We start from the raw sequence: 22,588 nt of genomic DNA, 5'->3' as shown, positions 1-22,588 counted from the left end.
GTTATATTCTTGTACATAGGGAGCAGTATTATAGTAGCTATATTCTTGTACATAGGGGCAGTATTATAGTAGTTATATTCTTGAACATAGGGGACAGTATTGTAGTAGTTATATTCTTGTACATAGGAGCAGTATTATAGTAGTTATATTCTTGTACATAGGAGCAGTATTATAGTAGTTATATTCTTGTACATAGGAGCAGTATTATAGTAGTTATATTCTTGTACATAGGAGCAGTATTATAGTAGTTATATTCTTGTACATAGGAGCAGTATTATAGTAGTTATATTCTTGTACATAGGAGCAGTATTACAGTAGTTATATTCTTGTACATAGGAGCAGTATTATAGTAGTTATATTCTTGTACATAGGAGCAGTATTATGGTAGTTATATTCTTGTACATAGGAGCAGTATTACAGTAGTTATATTCTTGTACATAGGAGCAGTATTATAGTAGTTATATTCTTGTACATAGGAGCAGTATTATAGTAGTTATATTCTTGTACATAGGAGCAGCATTATAGTAGTTATATTCTTGTACATAGGAGCAGTATTATGGTAGTTATATTCTTGTACATAGGAGCAGTATTACAGTAGTTATATTCTTGTACATAGGAGCGGTATTATAGTAGTTATATTCTTGTACATAGGAGCAGTATTATAGTAGTTATATTCTTGTACACAGGAGCTGCCAAGAGAGGATCTTGATGATTTTCCTAAGTGCATTTAGCGACCATTGTAAATGTTGTTTCCACCATTTTCAGACCAGTAACATGTCTATTTATCCTGCGATTTCTATAAGTCCTAGACGTGTCCTTCGTGGTGGCGCAATTTCGACCTCTAGGAGAGCAGTTGTTTCTTGCGTGTGGGTGGAATATTAAAAACTGAAACAATGTGGTTAATAATCCTGTTATCAGTCACAGGTCATAGTCTATATCAGATAAACCTGGGCCTGAGAGTGATAATACGCAGCAGACTCTGCAGCCATCACTGCTGCTCTACTCGTAATACTGAATGCAATGCTACACAAAGTACAATAAAGTTTGTTGTGTTTTTTTTTTTAAAAAAAGCGTCCTCCGCACTCCAAGCCTCGTTGTGAGACTGCAGCGCTGTACTGCAAACCGGAAACAGGAAGTGTTGGTGTCACTCGTCAGGTGCGTGGATTACAAGTAGTTGCTTGTGACAGAGTGGAGCAGTGACGGCGGAGCGTGCAGCTTTCCCACGGTGAGCGTGGGGCGGCTTGTTATATTCCCGGGCAGGAGTGGTGGGGAACGAGTTAACCCTGTATTAGCCGGTCTAGTATAGGATATGTATATGTGTGTGACAGGTCAGCCATGCTGTATGGTGTCAGTATATGGTGAAAGGGGGGAAGGTTCTGCATTTATATATATTTGCTAGTTTTTCTTGCCTAATTCTTCTTAAAGGAAAAGTCCATCAGGCTCAGTGATGTAGTATTACAGTGCATGGACGACCACTGCAGGGTATCTCTGTTTTGGGTATTGGGGGTGTTAGACTGACTGAATGCAGACCCCCCTGTATGATGTCATATACCCTAAGAGAACATCCTTAAAGGGGTATCCTCAACATAAGACACACACACACACACACACACACACACACACACACACACACACACACACACACACACACACACACACACACACACACACATCTCCATAGATGTCTAAGGACCCCCATATATGTAAGAATAAAGTCAACCGATATTGGTGGGATCATCAAAAAATCTAAAATGTTTGGGACTCTCCCGAAACAGATCGGGGGTGGACATATCATTGTTGTCACCTATGCAACAGCACAAGGGGCCCATTGCCTCCTTTTTCTGTCACAGGCCTATAAGGGGGCGCATTGTCATGAACTATTAGCCTGTAGTGGACCCATATAATCTGCCTCGATAAACAGACAATGTCAATGGACACTTTTTTTGTTCTCTGGTAGATGAAAAGCTGCAAGAGTTTTTTGATGGCAAAGTTTTCCACTCTTTCCCTGTTAAAAAGAAATGATTGTCCATTGATGGGGAAATGGTGACAAGGGGGCATCCTCTATGCCTGTAGGAGAAAAGGTTTAATCATCATCATCATCACAGATGCAGATTCTTTACTGTAAGGGCAGCGACACTATGGGTTCTTTACTGTAAGAGCCGCTACACACACTATGGAACTTGCTGCCACATGATGCTGTGATAGTTAACTAAAAAAGTTCATGGAGGGCCTGGATGCCTTTCTTGATACATATAATACTGGTTACGGGTAGATTGTTAAGGGACAATGATCCAGGGAACTAGTCTGATTGCCCTATCTGTCAGCACCATATGACTGTTCAAGCTACGTCCCACCGCTCTGTGCTTCACGGACAGATCAAACTTTTAAATACACCTTTTCACCTGTTTGTTTTCCCTGAATATTGACCCGCCACCCTTTCCCTCTATTTTGACAGCTCTGGTTTCATAGAGCCTGAGAGGTATGGAGATAGATGGAAACCAAGCAGGTGGTGAGGTGTATATAAATTATTGACCCCGCCGTGCGCCTGCACTTGATTTGAACAGTCATTCTGTGCGGAGTCCCTTTAAAATCTATGAAACTGTGAACAATAGCTGTCAGCTTGACTGTTTTTGGCCCAACTGCTATTGGGTGTGTCTGACAACAGCCTGAAAGTGTTTTCTCCACAATTAGATAAACATGGCTGCTCTCTTTTGGAAACAACGCCACCTCTGGCTGCCCATGTGCTGTGTCCGGTATTACAACCCAGCCCCATCGAAGTGAATACTCATGGGGCTGGTGCTGTGTCTCTATGAAGGCAACTATGTTTTTCTAATCCTAATCCTGGACAATCCTTTAAAAATGTGAATTAATCCTTTTAAAGATTCATGAAAAAAATCAGCTGACACAAGAGCGGGATGTAGAAACCCAGACTGTCAGCTGATCGCAATGGAGGAAGTTTCGTTCCTTTACACTTTCAAATACATGGAAGCTATTGAGATCAATGGAAGACCACCCAGTATGCGACTGAGCCTGACCGTACTATTGCTCTAGCTTTTAAGGGGGTGTTAGCGGGGGCCCCCTCACTGATGTCTGGGTGTCCTAATAGGATTTATAGACAACAGGCGTTCTTATAGGAGGTAAGGATTACAGATATTGCAAATGCTGGACCATCACCTGCTCTGTGCAAGTGATGGACATATCAGTAATCACACAGACCATTCGGCCCATCGATCATCACTGAGAGCGGAGGAGGGGACATCCTCCTCGAATGCACCAGACGCACAAACTTTTTTTTTTTCTTAAGTTTTCTTGTTTCTAAAAGTTGCAATTTTTTTGCACAAACCATTCATTTGCTGGCCCTGCTGTTGGCGGAGCTTGTCAAAAAGTGTCGGTGTCCGAGACTGCCTGATAGTTTCACAGAAATTGGCGTCAGTTATAGCAGAACTGTTTTCTTCCAGCCCATTGGTAAAATTAATTATTTTTGGCGTTGTGCAAACCCTTCTGCCCCCTCCTGTTATTAGCAGGCCGGGGATTATATGTATCTGGGCGATCTCCTCACCCGAGGGGGTGGGGGGGGCAGCACGGTGTCCTCAGATCTGTGTCCATGCCACTGCTTATATCTAGTCCCTGCATTATCAGTACAGGGTTGCGCTATCTGTTCAGGCTTGTTATGCAGCTCGCTGGGGCTGCACCCGTTTCTAACAGCATCGGTTTCTGTTATAGTTGCCAGTCGTGGCAGATAACTCGTTTACAGGTTGCAGGCGATGAGACCCCCATAATATGTTGCTCCCATGCTTTAAGGGAAGAGGTGGCCACAGGGACCAAGCACCAGGATCCGCTCTTTTGTATCTAAAAACAAATGCACAGCCGTAGCCTCCAGTCGGTCTCTGTCGGGACATGCTGGGAGTTGCATTTTTGCTGCAGTTTGGAAATCGTTGACCTATTATGTATAATTCTTCCCCGGGTTATTGTCTGATCTGCAGCCCCTGTTGCACTGTGACTAGATTGAATGAAGTTTTCAGTCATTTTGACTGTTTCCATCCTCTTCCTCTCATTAATGATTTCTTTGCGATCGGTGCTGCTATCTGGCCGACATCTGTGAGCCGCACTTCAGACTTTGTCAAAGCATGAGCTGATATTTTGCTTCCCATGATCTCGCCACATGGCGTGTGTAAATCATGTCTATATAGATAGATAGATAGATAGATCTGTACACTGTGATATTCCTCTGCTATTCCTCCTGGAAATGTGTTAATAAACTGCCAACAGGGAAGTTACCATTGTCACTCTCAATGACACTGTCAGGGCTGATATGTCAAGGACGCACCGCATTGGTAATACCTGACCTGCCTATTTACAGGAGGTTTAACAGAGGAACGGCTATGCAGAGGGAAAAGGAGTGCCACAACGCTTATCATGGGGAATGCAAATATTTAGTAATAATATGCTAGGAGAGCGGCGCTGGCATTGTGCCTGCCTTGGGTGGGTTGCAGTACCTTTGCCAGCAGTGCTGCAGTGGCATGTGACAGCATTGCATTCCATTACACCATAAGGTCTGTACAAAGCTCAGATATTGCTACATCCTCTGCTCTTTCTCAGTGTGTCATATGATACAGACAGAGGCAGTGGACTTTTTTTTTTTTTATATGTAACAGCGCCACCATTGGCCACTGGTTGAGCTTGATATTGCATGTACATTTTATTTTATATTTTACCAGCGTTTTTGGGTTTAGTAGCCCTATAGTGTGAACTTTCCTAATAATTGTAAGCCAGCCACACAAGGCAGTTGTTTGTCTACCTGGGTCCGGGGATTTGTGAAGCAATAGGATGGCTTCAAATGCATCAATAGGTGGTTGGGCAAGAAGTAGTACTAAAGATCTGGAGATGTCTATCAATATGTGCGGTGCTGCGGCCTCCTTCCCCACACCCTCATGTGAGTCACCGCGCTCTGCTCGGGGGGCATGGTGTGCTGCGTGCTCTGCTCGGTGGGGCGCGGCGGTGGCCTCCTCGCCCTGATCGGAGGGGGGCACGGTGTATGGCGACGGCCTGCTCGGGGGGCACGGTGTGTGGCGCGTCGGCAGCCTACTCCTCGCAGCAGAAGGTCAGTAGAACAGGGATCTTATTTGCAAAACAAATGCCGCTCGTCCGTGTGCTCCTGCTTTGTATGTGGCGGCAGTGTAGAGGGTAATGTCCTCAGCTGTACCTTATGACGCCTCTTGCTGAACGTCTTTGTTTCCTCTCAGGTGATTGCAGTTGGTGAGCCATGAGTCTCCAGTGGACGGCGGTGGCCGGCTTCCTATATGCCGAGGTGTTCTTGGTCTTGCTGCTGTGCATTCCTTTTATTTCACCCACAAGGTAACAGTAACTTCTAACTAGTCGCTTTTATTACAATCTCTCTCTCTCCCTTTGTCTTTTTTTTTTGTTCTTTCTCACATTTTCATCCTTTTCCTGCTTTCTTGCCTCTTTCTCTTTCTCCGTCGCCCTTTATCTTTCTCATCTTTTTGCACAAGAAGGGTACATTCTCTTGGGATGCCATTGTGTGTAAGGGTCGTTGTGGGGCATTAGTTGGCGCTGTACACTGGCACACGTAGTATCTATAGATTTGGGATTTACTCTACGAGGTATACACATGCGGATTTGTGCGCCCCGTATGTTACAATCTGGTATCATGCGATATTCTGAGTCGTGCATGTTCCAGGTATGAATTGACAGCTCACTACCTCCCGTAGGATCAGCGTAGTCCACTTCTGAAATCCTCTGCACTGCTGAGCACTTTGCACGTTTAGCGTATGACCTCCACCTTGTTACGCCAAGTTGGAGGTCATACCACTACAGTATTAAACATGGCAACCTTTTTTATTTTTTTTATAGGTGGCAGAAAATCTTCAAATCTCGCCTGGTGCAGCTGGCCGTGACTTATGGGAACACTTTCTTCGTGGTCCTGATAGTGATCCTGTTGCTTCTACTGTTGGGTAAGTGTTATATTGCTGCTGCTAAAATTATTACACCATATTAAAGGGGTAGTGCAGGCCAAGTGATCACCTATCCCACCTATCATTAGACCCAAGGTCCTCATTCTTTCCTGGCCAAGTCACCTTGGTCAGACTAAGTTGATTAGAGCAGAAGGACTCTGATCTTATGCAAAGTCTGTGATTCCGAAGATGTGAAGGAAGCCAAGATCTGCGCTCAGTTATCTTCATCCTTACCAGAGACTTATGTGTTGTACACTACTTTATATTACCCCCCCCCAATGTATCCCCCCAGGGCCCCTAAGACTATTTGTAAATAGCTTGTGTTGCAGATAGCGCCGCTCACAGACATCACGTGACCCCCAGCTGCAGCCGGCTCTGACATCCGCTGACGTCACAGCAAGTGCTGGCAGCAGCCTGGGGTCTTTGTCTTCCTGGTTCCTGGTGGATGCCAGGCTACCCCTGAATCACACCCGGCATCCACCGCGCTCTCTGCCTCTCCCCATTCATTGGGAAACTGCGTGGTGGATGCTGGGTGTGACACGGGGAATAACCCCGCCCACAACCCAGCAGCCACCGAGGGGACCCCAGCGCTGAGTCGCGCCTCACTTGTCGTGACGTCAGCGCAGGGTCACGTGATGCTTGTGAGCGGCCACCTATAGCGCCGCTCACAGGCATTATCTGCAACAGAAGGTATTTACAGAAAGTCTTAGGGGCCCCGGGGGGATACATTGGAGTGGTAATATAAAGTAGTGTACAACTTCTTTAAATGGAGCGACTGAGCACATGCCGGATCTTCAGCTCCATGCTACTCCTAGGAGAACCAGAATCAGGTCGGGGGACCACAGGAGCTGACACCAATCTGACAGTTTCCCCCTATCCAGTTGATGCTTAGACCAGAATACCCCCTTAGAGGGGTCCTCTTGTAAAGGAGACACCTGTCCATGTACGTCATAATCAAACATGGGTATCATGAGCTCTTTGTAACCCCTTTTCGCTGCAGCCAATATTAGTTTCTTTCCTTACACCTTGGTATAACCACTGAGAGAGACAGCGGCATTTAAGGGGTTCATCAGCCGCTATCAGGGCTATCTTGGTGGCTGCTGCTAGAGGTAAGTGCTAGCTGTACAGTGGCATGTAAAGTTTGGGCACCCTTGGAGATCTGTGTGCTCAGATAATTTTAACCAAGGTTTCAGACCTTAATTAGCCTGTTAGGATTATGGCTTGTTCACTATCATCGTTAGGAAAGGTCAGGTGATGCAAATTTCACAGCTTTATAAAAATCCAGTCTCCTCTAACCTTGTGATAAAAAAGCAGCAGCCATGAGTTCTTCTAAGCAGCTGCCTAATACTCGGAAAATGAAAATGTTGGAGACCCAAAAAGCAGGAGAAGGCTATAAGAAGATAGCAAAGCGTTTTCAAGTTGCCCTTTCCTCAGTTCGAAATGTAATTGAGAAATGGCAGTTACCAGGAACAGTGGAGGTGAAGATAAGGTGTGGAAGACAAAGCAAAATGTCAGTGAGAGCTGCTCATAGGATTGCTAGAGAGGCAAATCAGAACCCCCGTAGGACTGCAAACGACCTTCAGAAAGATTTATCAGACTCTGAAGAGTAGAACAATGTGCCACAACTCCAGAGACACTTGCACAAATATGGCCTTCATGGAAGAGTCGTCAGAAGAAAACCTCTCCTGCATCGTCACCATAAAATTCAACATCAGAAGTATGCAAAAGAACATCTAAACAAGCCTGACTCATTTTGGAAACAAATCCTGTGGATTGATGAGGTAAAATAGAACTCTCTGGCCACAATGATCAAAGGTATGTGTAGAAAAAAATGGACACAGGCATTCAGGAAAAAAACATCTCGCCAACCATTAAGCATGGGGGAGGATCAATCATGCTTTGGGGTTGTGTTGCAGCCAATGGCACAGGGAACATTTCACGGGTAGAGGGAAGAATGGATTCAATGAAATTTCAACAAATTCTTGATGCAAACTATGAAGACCCGGGGTCTTCCGTGGGCGTAATCCTACTCAGACAACATAGGGTGAGAGTAAAACATTATGGCAATACTTTATTGAACCACCAAACAGACAACAAACATATAGAACAGTCCCAGCAAATACCCAAGATGGTGCAAAATTACAGTCTCACCCTTCCGCTGGCCTGCCAGGAATAGAGCAGCTGCTACTTTGGAACTTCCAGGGCCAACTACCTCAACCAGTGGCCCCCCACTTTTGGTGAACACCCACAGAGAAGAGTTAGCTGCAAGATTAAGAAGCTGACAGTCCATTGAGGTACAAGGCCAGGAGACCCGAGGGTCCCACCCTGGCTTCTCCGAACATATCCATGGAATAGGTGACCGGATGGTCCCAACCTTGCTAACCCAAACATATCCATGGGACCAGGTGACCGGAGTGTCACAATCCTGGCTTTCCCAAATGTCTCCATGGGGCCAGGCTATTGGATGGTCCCAACCTGGCGTTTCAGAACATATGCATGTGACCGGAGGGTGACAATCCTGGCTTTTCCAAATGTCTCCATGGGACCAGGCCACCGGATGGTCCTAACCTGGCGTCTCAGAACATATGCATGGGACCAGGTGCCCGGAGGGTCACAATCCTGGTTTTCCCAAACGTTTCCATAGCGTCAGTGATGATCAATGGAGCAGATCTGTATCCTTCTAGCCAGGGCCGTGTTCCCTTAGGCTGGCATCCTGTAGAATCCAAATCTGTGTCCCTCTGGATGGAGCCATGCTACCAATCTGCTGTCCTGAAGAGTCTCTCTGATTAACTCTTGCAGCAGGATAGAAATCCATTTTTATATTTAAATCTGTGGCTCAGGTCATCATTCACAGGTCAGGAGGAGTGTCGTCACCACATAATGTGAGAGGTTGTGCCTGTTCCGTGCATGTATTTGAAGACTGGACATGTGCACAGTGCTTTTATTTTTTTTTGTTTTACATTGCTGTACACAATGTTCATTTTTTTTGCAGCGCTTTTTCAGGTGGAATCCGCCTGGAAAAGATGTCGTGTGCAGATTTTCACCCTTCATAATTTTGATATCAGTGGTGAAGCAGCAGCTTGATTTCTCACGCTGAATCCGCAGCACGATCTCTCTGTGACCTTTATATAATGCTGCCTATTGGTGGGATGAGTGAGGGCCTGTATCATATACTACTGGAAACACAACGGCGGGGTGTAGCGTCGGCTTATATTTACTTCTGAGTCTTCTTTCTCCCATCAGATGCTTTCCGGGAGATCCAGAAGTATGGAGTCGGGGAGCAGGTGGACCTAAAGAACAACCCAATTGCTGTGGAACATATTCACATGAAACTGTTCAGAGCGCAGCGTAACCTGTACATTGCCGGCTTCTCCCTCCTTCTGTCCTTGTGAGTAAAGAAAGTCTTACTGCACAGCACTAGAAGTGATATCGATACTCTGCATCATCTAGAGGCTCTGATGTCTGAGTATCAGGCTGTGTGCCCACCATGCGTTTTTTTAAGCGTTTTTGCAGCAGCAATTCCGCTGCAGAAACGCTTAAAACGCTTGGTTGAAGGCCTGCCATGTTCCCCAATGATAATCAGCATGTGCTGTGCACATGCTGCGGAAATTTCCACTGCGGATTATCATTGCGGAAAAAAAACGCAGCACTACCAATTATTTTGCAGAAGTGAAGCGTTTTTACAGCCATTGACTTGTATTGGAACGCATGGAATCCGCATCAATGGATCTGTACATGCGGATTCCATGCATTTCAATGTGCGGATGGTACCCGAGTCTGGAGGACAGGAGACTTTCCTCCGGACCCGGGTACCATAGAACCTGTGAAAAAAAATATAAATTAACAAATAATTTTTGCCAGGGGTTGTATTTATGGAATCACCGGGCTCGGAGGATGTTCATTCAGTTGTTTAATGTTGTTGAAAAAAAGCAGATCACAGACATGGCACAAAACTAAAGTCATTACAAATGGAAACTTTAGGGCTTTAAGAAACACTAAAAGAAATCAAGATTAAAAATGTGGTACTCAGTAAGGGTACTTTCTTTCAGACCAAGAAGAGGGAAAACATTATGGAATCATGAAAAACAAACACACAAAAGAACACTCCAATACATCACTAGTATTTTGTTGCCAGGGGTTGTATGATACTTACCTTCTGATGGCCCCCGGTGTGCTTGTCTTCGCTTGCCGGCAGATCGCGGTGGACTGGAGGACCTGCGCTGACGTCATTTAGTCATGTGACGGCAGGTCCTTCAGTGTACCGCGAGCTGCCGGCAAGCCAGGACGGAACGAAGCAAGACTCCGGGGGCCATCAGAAGGTAAGTATAATATTTTTTTTATTTTTTATGTTTTAATTCTTTTTTTTTTTTTACTATTGATGCTGCATTTAAAGCAGCATAACTTAGTCACACTATATAAATCCATGCCGTTTGCATGGATTTATATAGTGTGACCAAGTTGTCAAGCACTTTCCAAGTGATGCTAAAATCTCTTGGAAAGCGCTTGTCAACCCGCATGCGGAAATGCAAGTGAATAACGCTTCACATCCGCATGTCCCTGGCAGGAAAACGCATGTACAATCCGCATGCGTTTTTTCTGCCAGGGAGATGCAGAAACTCTCAGGAAAAAATCCGGAGCATTTCTGCATTGTGAGCACAAAGCCTTGCAGAGCCGCCATTGTAGTGTAAGGCTATGTCCTCTCATTGGTGCAGATTCAGAGCTCCTGTCCAGGGTACATTGCTTCATGCTTGTTGTTCCCAATCTGGCCACAGGGTGGCAGCATCCACTTCCTAGAATGTGTGTTCCTGAGTACGCAGTGACGGCTTCCATTGTATTATACCACACTCTGCGCTCAGGTGTCATGGGAGATGCACAGTAATGCGGCTGTTACAGCATTATTTATCAAATGGTTGTTCTTCTCCATGTTTTATATTTTTATAGCTTTGACTTTTTAGTTATATTTTGCCTACGTATTATTATGCTTTGCTTATATAGCGCCATCATATTCCTGAGCGCTTTACAGACATTACAGGCACTGTCCCCATCAGGGCTCACAATCTACATTCCCTATCAGTAGGTCTTTGGATTGTGGGCAGAAACCGGAGAACCCAGAGGAAACCCACACAAACACCATTGGGAGAACATACAAACTCCTTGTAGATGTTGTCCTTGGTGGGATTTGAACCTGGGACCCCAGCACTGCAAGGCTGCAGTGCTAACCACTGAGCCACCATACAGTGCTAACCACTGAGCCACCATACAGTGCTAACCACTGAGCCACCATACAGTGCTAACCACTGAGCCACTGTATTGCTCTTTGTGAAATGATAGTGATGGTGTAAGGGGGAAAGAGGGGAATGCTATAAAATACAGAAAACTAACTTACCCCTGAATCTTTCCGTGATATCTCATGCGTCATTCATCTGACTGCGGCAGACGATCATTGTCTTCAGCGGTGACGTTTGCATGTACCTAATATTACCGCCGGGGTCTGTGGTTGGCTGCAGCTGGCACATAAATAATAGACGTCATCATGTCTGTTACCTACAGGGACCATCAGAACTGCTGGGAATTCAAGGGTTAAGGGAAAATGGCGACCTCCTTTTTTTTTTTTTTTTTAACAAACTTTGGATTTTTTTTTTCACCACAGAAATAAAAAAGAACGTATAGGCTATGTGCCCACGATGCAGAAATGCTCCGGATTTTTTTCCTGAGCGTTTCTGCATCTCCCTGGCAGAAAAAAACCTCATGCGGATTGTGCCTGCGGATTGTGCCTGCGGATTGTGCCTGCGGATTGTGCCTGCGGATTGTACGTGCGGATTGTACATGCGTTTTCCTGCCAGGGACATGCGGATGTGAAGCGTTCTTCACATGCATTTCCGCATGCGGGTTGTCAAGTTCTTTCCAGGCGATTTTAGCATCACTTGGAAAGTGCTTGACAACTTGGTCACACAATATAAATCCATGCAAACAGCATGTATTTATATAGTGTGACCGAAAGAATGGTTAAAAAAATATATATTATACTTACCTTTTGATGGCCCCTGGTCTCCTTGTCTTGGCCTGCCAGCAGATCGCGGTGGACTGAAGGACCTGCCAACGTCAGTGGCCACGTGACCCGTCACATGACTATGACATCAGCGCAGGTCCTTCAGTCCACCGCGTTCTGCCGGCAAGCCAAGACAAGGAGACCTGGGGCCATCAGAAGGTAAGTATAATGTATATTTTTTTATTCTTTTTTTTACAGGTTCTATGGTACCCGGGTCCGGAGGAGAGTCTCCTGTCCTCCACACCCGGGTACCATCCGCACATTGAAACGTATGGATTCCGCATGTACAGATCCAGTGATGCGTAATCCATGCGTTCCAATGCAAGTCAATGGCGGCGAAAACGCTGCTCTTCCGCAAAATAATTGGTAGTGCTGCGGATTTTTCCGCAATGATAATCCGCAGCGGAAATTTCCGCAGCATGTGCACAGCACATGCTGATTATCATTGGGGGACATTGCTGACCTTCTACCAAGCGTTTTTTAAGAGTTTCTGCAGCGGAATTGCCGCTTAAAAACACATAGTGGGCACACAACCATAGGGTATGTGCAGACAGTCGGTATTGGCTGCGCTTTGAACGCAGTATACTTTATGCTGCGTCCAAAGCGCTGCACGCAGGTGATCAATGAACACATGTGGATTCACCTGCGTGCACCGCAGTCTATACATTAGTGAGATTTCTCTTGAGGAGACTAGCGTCTCCGCAAGAGAAATTGACATGCTGCGGTCTGTGAAGATGCGCCACATGTCCGTCTCCGCGGGTGAGCAGCAGGAGCACAGAGAAACATAGTGGACATGGAATGTCTTGAAATCCCATCCACTATGCTGCAACATCTGGCCGCTGCGGATTGCACGCGGCACAAGTGCGCTGCGTCCAATCTGCAGCGTTTACTGACCGTGTGCACGCATCTATACACTTTTGGTATTTACGAACTCATAATTACCTGGAGAATCATAATGACAGGTCAGTTTTAGCATTTAGTGAACATGGTAAAAAAACAAAACAGTCAAACAATTGTGGAATTGCACTTTATTTTGTAATTTCACCGCACTTTGACATTTTTTTCCCCTTTTTCCAGTACACTATATGGTAAAATCAATGGCGTCGTTCAAAAGTACAACTCGTCCTGCAAAAAAGCAAGCCCTCACATGGCCATATTGACTGAAAAATAAAAAAAAGTAATGGCTGTGGGAAGAAAAGGAGCAAGAAAAAAACTGAAATGCAAAAAGAGAAAATGGCCCAGGGTTGAAGGGGTTAAAGGGAATCTGTCATCAGGTTTTTGCTATATAATCTGAAAGCAGTATGATGTAGGGCCAGAGACCCTGATTCCAGTGACATTCTGGGCTGCTTGCTGCAGTTATGATAAAATCCGTTTTAACTGCTGCAGATCTAGCTGAGCTCTGTATGCTGAGCCTTGTATTACCTCATCCACTGTGCATAGGCAGAAATCTATCAATAAGTGGTGGGTGCGTGGTTGGACTACCTGGCAGCAGCTTTACTAGTCCTATAGTGATAACCTATTGAGAAAATAGTGATTTTTATCAAAACTACAGCAAGCTGCCCAGTAAGTGACACATCGCTGGAATCTGGGTGTACTGTATTTTTCGGACCAGAAGATGCACTTTTTTCCCCCAGTATTTGGGAAGAAAATGGGGGTGCGTCTTATGGTCCGAACTTTACCTGTGGTGGTGGTAGCGGTGTCAGCGGCAGCAGAGGTGAGTGGCTGGGGCCGGCAACTGTGCCTGGCTGGTACTGGGGCTGGAGCCGGTGTCAGGCTGTGAGCGGCGTGCGGCCTGCGCAGGTTTCCGGTGTACGCAGCCATCTTCCTAGAGCTGTGAGCTACAGGAAAATGGCAGCCCAAGTCGGCGCGGACCGGTAGCTCCGGCAGCCATTTTCCTGTAGATCACAGCTCTAGGAAGATGGCTGCGTACACCGGAAACCTGCGCAGGCCGCACTGCTTCGCCACTCACTGCCCGGTACAGGCCCCGGCCCGGCAGAGGCTCCACAGCATCTGACCTCTTCTACTGCAGTCGCCAACTTCCTGAGGGACCCTGCCTCCTGTGACCCTCGCTCCACTGCCCCCCAGGTAAGATACCGTACCTATTCAGACTATAAGATGGACCCCCCATCTTATAAAAAATATTTTTTTCTATTTTCCACTCCAAAATTTGGGGTGCGTCTTATGGTCCTGTGCGTCTTAAAGTCCGAAAAATACGGTACTTTATGCTGCGCTCAGATTAGGTGACAGATTCCTTTAAGGCTATGTGCCCACGATGCAGAAATGTTCCGGATTTTTTCCTGAGTGTTTCTGCATCTCCCTGGCAGAAAAAAGATTGTGCATGCGGATTGTACATGCGTTTTCCTGCCAGGGACATGCAGATGTGAAGCGTTCTTCACATGCATTTCCACATGCGGGTTGACAAGCGCTTTCCAAGCGATTTTAGCATCACTTGGAAAGTGCTTGACAACTTGGTCACACTATATAAATCCATGCAACCGGCAGAGATTTACAGTTATATGAAAAAGTTTGGGCACCCCTATTAATCTTAAGCTTAATGTTTTATAAAAAATTGGTGTTTTTGCAACAGCTATTTCAGTTTGATATATGTAATAACTGTTGGACACAGTAATGTTTCAGCCTTGAAATGAGGTTTATTGTACTAACAGAAAATGTGCAATCTGCATTCAAACAAAATTTGACAGGTGCATAAGTATGGGCACCTCACCAGAAAAGTGACATTAATAGTTAGTAGATCCTCCTTTTGCAAAAATAACAGCCTCTAGTCGCTTCCTGTAGCTTTTAAGTTCCTGGATCCTGGATGAAGGTATTTTTGATCATTCCTCTTTACAAAACAATTCCAGTTCAGTTAAGTTTGATGGTCGCCGAGCATGGACAGCCCTGTTCAAATGATCCCACAGATGTTCAATGATATTCAGGTCTGGGGACTGGGATGGCCATTCCAGAACATTGTAATTGTTCCTCTGCATGAATGCCTGAGTAGATTTGGAGCGGTGTTTTGGATCATTGTCTTGCTGAAAGATCCATCCCCTGCGTAATTTCAACTTTGTCACTGATTCTTGAAAATTATTGTCAAGAATCTGCTGATACTGAGTGGAATCCATGCATCCCTCAACTTTAACAAGATTCCCGGTGCCGGCATTGGCCACACAGCCCCAAAGCATGATGGAACCTCCACCAAATTTTACTGTGGGTAGCAAGTGTTTTTCTTGGAATGCTGTGTTTTTTTTGCCGCCATGCATAACGCCTTTTTGTATGACCAAACAACTCAATCTTGGTTTCATCAGTCCACAGGACCTTCTTCCAAAAAGAAATTGGCTTCTCCAAATGTGCTTTTGCATACCTCAGCCGACTCTGTTTGTGGCGTGCTTGCAGAAACGGCTTCTTTCGCATCACTCTCCCATACAGCTTCTCCTTGTGCAAAGTGCCTTGTATAGTTGACCGATGCACAGTGACACCATCTGCAGCAAGTTGATGCTGCAGCTCTCTGGAGGTGGTCTGAGGATTGTCCTTAACTGATCTCACCATTCTTCTTCTCTGCCTTTCTGATGTTTTTCTTGGCCTGCCACTTCTGGCCTTAACAAGAACTGTCCCTGTGTTCTTCCATTTCCTTACTATGTTCCTCACAGTGGAAACTGACAGTTTAAATCTCTGAGACAGCTTTTTGTATCCTTCCCCTGAACAACTATGTTGAATAATCTTTGTTTTCAGATCATTTGACAGTTGTTTTGAGGAGCCCATGATGCCACTCTTCAGAGGAGATTCAAACTGGAGAAGAACTTGCAAGTGGCCACTTTAAGTAGCTTTTCTCATGATTGCATACACCTGGCTATGAAGTTCAAAGCTCAATGAGGTTACAAAACCAAAAAAAGTGCTTTAGTAAGTCAGTAAAAAGTAGGTAGGAGTATTTTAAACAAGAAAATGATAAGGGTGCCCATACTTATGCACCTGTCAAATTTTGTTTGAATGCAGATTGCACATTTTCTGTTAGTACAATAAACCTCATTTCAAGGCAGAAACATTACTGTGTCCAACAGTTATTACATATATCAAACTGAAATAGCTGTTGCAAAAACACCAATTTTTATAAAACATTAAGCCTAAGATTAATAGGGGTGCCCAAACTTTTTCATATAACTGTATATACTGTGACCCCAAAGAATGGTAAAAAATCAAAAATAGATCTATACTTACCTTCTGATGGCCCCCGCAGTCTTGCTTCGCTCCGTCCTGGCTGCCGGCAGCTTGCGGTACACTGAAGGACCTGCCGTCACATGACTATGACGTCAGCGCAGGTCCTTCAGTCCACCGCGATCTGCCAGCCAGCGAAGACAAGCGCACCGCGGGCCATCAGAAGATAAGTATAATATTTATTTTTTATTTTATTCTTTTTTTCACAGGTTCTATGGTACCCGGGTCTGGAGGAGAGTCTCCTCTCCTCCAGACCCGGGTACCATCCGCACATTGAAACGCATGGATTCCGCATGTACAGATGCAGTGATGCGGATTCCATGCGTTCCAATACAAGTCAATGGCGGCGAAAACGTCACGCTTCCGCAAAATAATTGGTAGTGCTGCATTTTTTTCCGCAATGATGATCCGCTGCGGAAATTTCCGCAGCATGTGCACAGCAGATGCGGATTATCATTGGGGAACATTGCAGACCTTCTACCAAGTGTTTCTGTAGCGTTATTGTCTCTGCGGAAACGCTTAAAAAACGCATAGTGGGCACACAGCCTTAAAGTGGCTGTAGCTCAGCTTATCTCAAGCTCTGTGGAAGCAACAGTAAGTCACCGGTGAGCAGCATGATAACAAGTATGCAGAGCAGTGGGAAAGCTGGGTTACAGCTGTGCTTACACTGACACAGCCACATTAACCCAGCTTTCCAAAGCTCTGTAACAGCCACAGATGAGTGTTTAATTATCAGAAAAGCCCCGCGCTCCTGTCCACCCCCCTCAGATGTCGAGGAATCGGTTGTGTGACGCTCTTTATACAGTGAGGATTTCCAAGTGAGCACAGCAGTAACCCAGCTTTCCCCAGTTGTCATTTTATTTATACGTTTCCAGGAGGCGTAGCAGAGGAACGACACAACACTTAGTTCTAATAAAAGATGCTGTTCTCATTCTTATGCAGGTATTTACTATCAGACATGTCTGTACTGGTGACGGAGGTCACTGGAGATGTCTGGCCGTCCACGGGGGCCATTGATTCCTTCTCTTACATTGCCGTTATGGTTGTTGTAGTTCTGCTCATGGTCTTGTCACAGAGGTGTAGTGTTTGGTGTCTGGGGTCCTGGTCAGGGCACACGCAGATGAACGTGATGTTTTCCCCGCGCACAGAGCTCTTGTTGTTTTTTTGGTAACAGATTTTCTTTATCCCGAGCTCAGTACATCCAGTCTCTCCCTTGGGGAATTTCTATATTTTCTTTCCCTTGGCGTGCGTAACAGCGGGTCACAGTTGTGTGTGTGCTGGCGCCATAACATGTTATGTTCTGTAGTTTACTAGTAATGTTCCTGTGGAGGACGGTGCTGTGCCCCCTACTACATCCGTATGGCTGGTAAATAAACAGAGGTACACGCTGCTCCCTCCACCCCCGCAGCCGCGCCTCTATGGCCGCCCTCACCCTTCTTGCTCGGTTATTGGCTGTGATTAGTGTTTTTAAGAACACAACTCAATTCAGGAAAACATCTCTTCTTATTTTTTTTAAGAAGTTGTACAGGCAACAGACGTTCCTTCTCACCCGACCTGACACTGAGCGGAGGGCACGCCAGTGCACGCTGGACTGAGCCGGTACGGAGGACCCTATCTAATGCCCAGTGGGGATCGGGTCCGGGTCTTAAGCCCCCCACACACAGATGGCTGTTAAAGGGGTGGTTCAGTCAGTCCTTTGTCTGGCAGCTATCTTTCCCAACTCCCCCATACACAGAAGCGCTCATTCAGCCAGCAGGTCCTGTGTTCTTCATGAAGAAGAAACGGATTGGTAGTCCAAAGCAGGGCGCGCCGGACTCCCCTTTGCCTGGTCCCTTTCCGGGGCGCGCGCCGGACTCCCCTTTGCCTGGTCCCTTTCCGGGGCGCGCGCCGGACTCCCCTTTGCCTGGTCCCTTTACGGGGCACGCGCCAGCCCCCTCCTTGCCTGGTCCCTTTACGGGGCACACCCCCCCCCCCCCACCCTGGCCTGGTCCCTTTCCAGGGCGCGCCGTGCCACCCCCCCCTTGCCTGGTCCCTTTCCAGGGCGCGCCGTGCCGCCCCCCCTCCTTGCCTGGTCCCTTTACGGGGCGCGCGCCAGCCCCCTCCTTGCCTGGTCCCTTTACGGGGCACGCGCCAGCCCCCTCCTTGCCTGGTCCCTTTACGGGGCACGCGCCAGCCCCCTCCTTGCCTGGTCCCTTTACGGGGCACGCGCCAGCCCCCTCCTTGCCTGGTCCCTTTACGGGGCACGCGCCAGCCCCCTCCTTGCTTGGTCCCTTTACGGGGCACGCGCCAGCCCCCTCCTTGCTTGGTCCCTTTACGGGGCACGCGCCAGCCCCCCCCTTGCCTGGTCCCTTTACGGGGCACGCGCCAGCCCCCCCCTTGCCTGGTCCCTTTACGGGGCACGCGCCAGCCCCCCCCTTGCCTGGTCCCTTTACGGGGCACGCGCCAGCCCCCCCCCTTGCCTGGTCCCTTTACGGGGCACGCGCAGTGCCCCCCCCCCCCCCCTTGCCTGGTCCCTTTACGGGGCACGCGCAGTGCCCCCCCCCCCCCCCCTTGCCTGCTCCCTTTACGGGGCACGCGCAGTGCCCCCCCCCCCTTGCCTGGTCCCTTTACGGGGCACGCGCAGTGCCCCCCCCCCCCCCCTTGCCTGGTCCCCTCATCCATATGAATATAAAGGCCACAATCCTCTCCATTGTTGTCAGTGGGAAAACCATGTTAATATTGAAATGTCCGCAGTATTTTTGAAAACCAGTTTCTTTGTAAAAACTGCGGCATGTAGCCATTGTGGTTCGGCCTTTTTGAATAGGACTAGTCTTCATGGAGACCAGCGCCAGAAGCCCAATGTTCAGTCTTGTATTTCTGCCATGGATTCCACTGCAAAAATGTTGTTTTTTATTTTTTCCCTCCACCATAGCATTAGGATGTGACCCGTGCACCGTACCTGCTGGCTGACGGGTGGTCCCTTCTGCAACCGTACTGCCCAACATGGAGCGATGTCACACCAGGCAGGATGGCATTTTAAGTTTGCTGATATACACAAGTGATTTGGAGCCGCCATGTTCCAGCGATGCTCTATTACATCCCGCAGCACTAGAGGCAGACTACGCCCCCATCTTGTAGTGCATAGATGTTGCATTCAGTCTATCCTGCTATTTGGAGACCGTATCCACTCAACTAGTCCTGGTGCACGCTCCTATTTTTTTAATAGCAGGTACAATCAAAAAATATAAGAAAATGACCAGCAGAGGGCACCATTGAGCTCTGCTATATCTTGGTTATTTGCTCACCTTTACATTGTCCCTTTAAAAAAAAAAAAGTGTTCGGCTCTGCTCACACTGGCGTGATGCTTTCTGCATCTGATCGTGCAGGAAATATATGTATATTTGGTGATCACGTTGCTTCTGGACAAACTCCCTCCATCCTCACTGGCCTGCAATTAGTTCTAGTCTGTAGGAAAGCCTGTCAGTAAGTCTTCTATTTCCTCACAGCGCCACCACAGGAGAAACAAACCATTGCACAATCTATTGAAATGAATGGAAAGTCCAGGGATCCATGGATAAGTTGCCTGAGAGATGTTCTTTGCAGCCACTCTCTGCTCTTACATTAGATTTGTAAGTCCTGAGTAGGGGGCACTCCTCAATTAAAGGGTTATTCCTTTATCTTCATAAATGGGTATTGTCGGCTAGAGCTTGTAAATACAAGCCATTTTGCAATTTACTGCTTATTAAAATTTTCAGCCGTTCTTGAGATATTTACACTTTTTAGTTTTACAGCTTGTTGCCCTGGATACCGACCGCTGCTGCTAGTTCAGCAGAACATGTGCAGTGCTTACCAGCTCTTTTCTATTGCTCTTGTAAGCACTGTTTCTAAGCTGGAGCATGCTGTTACCTACTAATCTCCGCCAGCTTCAGCGCAGTGCTTTCATGCTAGACTGCAACGGCGGTCGGTCTCCTAGGCAACGACTTGTAAACAAAAGTGTTAATATCTCAAGAACGGCTCTAAAGTTTCATAAGCCGAAAAGTGCAAAAGTGCTTGTTTTTACATGCACTATCCGACAAAATATCAATCTATGAAGATGGGAATACCCCTTTAACTCAAAATCCATTATTTATAAATGGAGTTTAAAGGGATTCTACCAAAATCAGAAGGATCACTGATTTGTAATAGGTCAAAAGTTAATAACCACGGTGGGTCCAACATTGGCACACTTAGATCACCAGGACTGGGGGTCCCGAGTCTGCTGCATGGACGGAGCGCAGGATACTCTTACTTGGGTGATGGGTGGTATATGGTCTTATACGGAATGAATGGAGCAGCCGGACACATGTGCTACCTGCGCTCCAGTCACACAGGCACCTCCGGACCCCCTGTTCTCCTTATGGGGGCTGCCTTGTTATCAGAAACTGTCCTATGTATAGATCGTAAACTTTTTAATGTTGAGGCTCCTTTGATAACCTATTGATCTCTTTGCTCGTTCGTGAATGAAGTGCAAAGTGTCCTGTCGCCCCCCAAATGTCTTACTGTCTTTTCTTTCCCAGTCTTCTGAGGCGTCTGGTCACGCTTATATCCAAACAAGCTACACTCCTCGCATCCAACGAGGCATTCAAGAAACAAGCAGAGAGCGCAAGTGACGCTGCCAAGAAGTATATGGAGGAGAACGACAAGCTGAAGAAGGTATGACACTGTCCTGTATACGGGGGGGTGTTATAGGAGTGCAGCGTCCTGCTTACACCTAGTCCTGCGCTGCCCCACATGCAATCTCTGTATCCAGCGCTGCCGCTCCCAACGCTGCGGCTTCTTCTCAGTGGTCCGCCTGCACCATTACATTAGTTATCCCATATTTCCTAATAAAGGCTGGAATACGCTTTAGCATTAGAAAGCTTTACCAGGCGATATGAGCAAAAAAATAAAGGGGTCGTCCAGGTAAGAGAAATCGATGATCTATTGTTGGGATGGTGCATGAATATCAGATCGCTGGGGGGTTGACCCCGGTGAGGGTGCTGGCCAAGCCCCTCTGACTTTCCTAAGGATCAGCCATCTGTAGCTCGTCAATGCATGATGGGTGAAGGGGCCACTCAAGGACCCCGCACGTCACAGAACCAAGGGCCCGGAATACTAAAGCGCCTGCACTGCCTATAGGGGTTTTCTGGTTTCACCCCTGTTCAGTTTGTTTTAACGAAATGCAAACTGTGCTTTAATCACCCTTTCTGGGTCCAGCGCTGAGTCTCTGCCTCTGCTCACAGTGTCTATTATTGTAATCCCTTTGGCAGTGCTGTAAACAATCGGCGAGCCGCTTTGCTCACAGATTGTCTGCCGTGATGTCAGCGCGGCAGAGAGCATGAGATACCCGGAGCAGCATCTCAGACTGTGCTTTACTCACCCTCCACAGGTCCAACACAGTTTTTTGTTTTTAAAACAAGCGTTTCCAAAACTTTTGGAAAACCCCCTCAAACTGCAATTTATATGGTAATGTACTTCAGCTTATTAAAGAGAGAGTAGCGGAACTGCTGATCAATGGGCGTCGGACAACCACAAATAATGCATTGATCACTTATCCTAAAGTCTCAACCCCATATACTTTTAGAGTAGAGGAATATTGGGCCAAACTACAATTTCGGTAAAAATGGCAACCATCAAATGTGTGCGGAGGCCTCCAGGCTCCCCCCTGACAAGGCCATGTTGGAGGTTGCACCAGTTCCTTGTGTTCTCCCTGGAGATGAGCCAGAGATGTATGGAAGCTGCTTACTGTCCGCTCCCATTTCAGGCCGCTGTATTCTGCTGATGGTTTTTCCCTCTAACCCTGTGCACGATTTTCTCAAAAAGCAACTTTGGATCCTCTTCGCTTCCTCTGAGCACTTGAAGCCATTTCTTTGCTTTTTCCAATAATGTTTTCACCTCTGAATCTACTTTTTCCAGCAACTGAAAGCCTCTGGGGTTGAGGTGGCTGATGTCCCCGAAAGTAACGCCGAGGAGGAGAACAAGAAGTTGAAGACTGAAGTGAAGAAATTCAAAGAGGAGCTGGAGTCCACCAAGAAGTGTAAGTAGCATCCCAGCCCCGCGAGCAATGGCATGTCATCTATTAACTCGTAATGATCTCTGCCCGCGTCTCTCCAAAGGTAAGCATGCCACAAGGGCAATTGCTGCAATTTAATGACCCTGCTGCCCCCTCTGCACCCGCCGGGGACAGTTTCCCTGTCCTCGCAGGGTATAAGCTCAAGAAATGCTGACGTAGGAGACAAATGGTTCCTGTTTTGGAAAATCTGTTTCCAGATCACCATATTGATTACCTATCCTTAAGGCCCCGTCACACATAGCGACGCTACAGCGATCCCGACAACGATACGACCTGTAAGGGATCGTT

General features: G+C 46.8%; 1 protein-coding gene across 2 annotated transcripts in view; it reads left to right on the top strand.

The window, feature by feature from the left end:
• The first annotated feature begins 1,060 nt into the window (after nucleotides 1–1,060).
• The window catches only part of BCAP31 (B cell receptor associated protein 31), a 41,189-nt gene continuing 19,661 nt past the window's right edge, over nucleotides 1,061–22,588 (top strand). Inside the window, exons 1-6 of one of the 2 annotated variants that reach the window (XM_073639944.1) lie at nucleotides 1,061–1,155; nucleotides 5,244–5,355; nucleotides 5,872–5,972; nucleotides 9,216–9,360; nucleotides 20,766–20,901; nucleotides 22,144–22,264. In XM_073639944.1, coding sequence (XP_073496045.1) covers nucleotides 5,264–5,355; nucleotides 5,872–5,972; nucleotides 9,216–9,360; nucleotides 20,766–20,901; nucleotides 22,144–22,264 — 595 coding nt within the window. In that variant the 5' untranslated portion in view covers nucleotides 1,061–1,155; nucleotides 5,244–5,263. Of the gene's footprint in view, nucleotides 1,226–5,243; nucleotides 5,356–5,871; nucleotides 5,973–9,215; nucleotides 9,361–20,765; nucleotides 20,902–22,143; nucleotides 22,265–22,588 lie in introns of both variants that reach the window. The other variant, XM_073639943.1, reaches the window with a different exon arrangement.

The sequence above is a fragment of the Phyllobates terribilis genome, unplaced genomic scaffold (assembly GCF_046119375.1).
Source record: "Phyllobates terribilis strain yellow unplaced genomic scaffold, ASM4611937v1 Scaffold_7__3_contigs__length_470593459, whole genome shotgun sequence".
Taxonomy (NCBI): Eukaryota; Metazoa; Chordata; class Amphibia; order Anura; family Dendrobatidae; genus Phyllobates; species Phyllobates terribilis.
The sequence above is the reverse complement of the archived record's forward strand: the minus strand, read 5'-3'. Positions and strand labels throughout refer to the sequence as shown.